General features: G+C 64.4%; 1 protein-coding gene across 1 annotated transcript in view; it reads left to right on the top strand.

Moving 5' to 3' along the window:
• Nucleotides 1-1352, top strand: part of CHLRE_11g467950v5 (uncharacterized protein) — a 9886-nt gene that overhangs the window by 2095 nt on the left and 6439 nt on the right. The window contains exons 5-7 of the mRNA XM_043067554.1: nucleotides 283-334; nucleotides 616-699; nucleotides 1057-1177. Coding sequence (XP_042919559.1) covers nucleotides 283-334; nucleotides 616-699; nucleotides 1057-1177 — 257 coding nt within the window. The remainder of the gene's footprint in view (nucleotides 1-282; nucleotides 335-615; nucleotides 700-1056; nucleotides 1178-1352) is intronic.

Below are 1352 nucleotides of genomic sequence, written 5' to 3'. Positions count from 1 at the left end.
GTGGGGGGGGAGGGGGGGCGGGCATGTCCAGTGCTGGGAAGGGAGGGGAGGGAGGAGGGCGGAGCCTGCGGGCGTTCCCAATTGCCCCCCTTCACCATACTAGCTGGCCCTCGGCGTTCCTCTCCTGCCTGATTCGTAAATCAACCGGATGGGGTCTAATGCGATCTGATTTGGTTTGATTGCTTGCGCCAGGCGCTTGCCACGTCGCGAGTAGTGCTTCGTGCTTGGGCCTGTCACGCATCCTGACGCCTCCCTCGGCCCTCCCTCCCTCCCCCTGTGCAGGGACCGCGTGGGTGCGATGGAGCGCAAGGCGGAGGCGCTGTGGCACGTGCAGGTGGGCGGGCGGGCGGGAAGAGGGCGGGAGGGGGGCGGCGGACGTGTGTGTGGGCGGCGGCGGCGTGGTGTATGGGTGGGTGGGTGTACCGCTCGCTCCACTCTCCCACTCTCCCCCGCGCCCCCCACCCCAACCCAAGCCCCCATATGCGGCTGCAGCTCCTCCTTCCAGCGCTACTGTTTCCCTTTGGGATTAATTCAGGGTCAACACCCCCCCAAAACACACACACACACACACACACATGCACACACACACACACGCACACACACGCACACACGCAGGAGGATGACGAGGCGCTACGTGGTGCGGTGGAGCGGCTGCGTGCGGACGTGGTGTCGCTGCAGGGCAATGTGCAGGAGGCGCAGGTGGGGGCAGAGGCGAGGGGATGGGGGCGGGGCTGGGGGTGGGGTTACACTCATGAGTAGTGAATGGAGTGGTAGACGGTAGACAGTATAAGACGACGAGGGGGTTGGGGGTGGGGTGGGAGCGGGGGGGTGGGGGTGGGGGCAGAAGAAGGGACTGAAGCGGGAGTAAAACGCCGTCAGTGTTGGCTCCTACGCCGCGTCTCTAAACGCCGCTTCTGTGTCTCTAGCAGCAATATTCATGCGGGATCCTTCGCGTGCTTCGCTATTGTCACCGCGTCCACCCACACTCTCCCTGCGTCTCTCACCCTCACCTTCCAGTTCCTCTCTCCCTCTCCCCACCTGCCCACCTGCCCACAGGCCTCCGCCGCCGCCGCCGCCGGCCACGCGGAGCGCCAGGCGGCTGACGCGGCAGAGGGGGTGCTGTACGCCAAGGAGCTGCAGGACCGGGTGCACACACTGGAACTGGGGGCGATCAAGAGTGAGTGGAGGGGTCTTTGCTTGAGCTGTGGTCTGCTCAGGTCCCTTGCTCCACGGACCAGCAGAACAGGCGTTCGACGGACAAAACGTGCTCCGTCTCGGTGTATTACAATTATTCTGCAGTCTGTGACGTGACTGCTTTGACGGGTCTTTGGCTCTGAGTTCGAATTCAGAGC

Source organism: Chlamydomonas reinhardtii, chromosome 11 (assembly GCF_000002595.2).
Source record: "Chlamydomonas reinhardtii strain CC-503 cw92 mt+ chromosome 11, whole genome shotgun sequence".
Classification (NCBI taxonomy): domain Eukaryota; kingdom Viridiplantae; phylum Chlorophyta; class Chlorophyceae; order Chlamydomonadales; family Chlamydomonadaceae; genus Chlamydomonas; species Chlamydomonas reinhardtii.
Note: the sequence above shows the minus strand (reverse complement) of the source record. Positions and strands in the feature narration are given on the sequence as shown.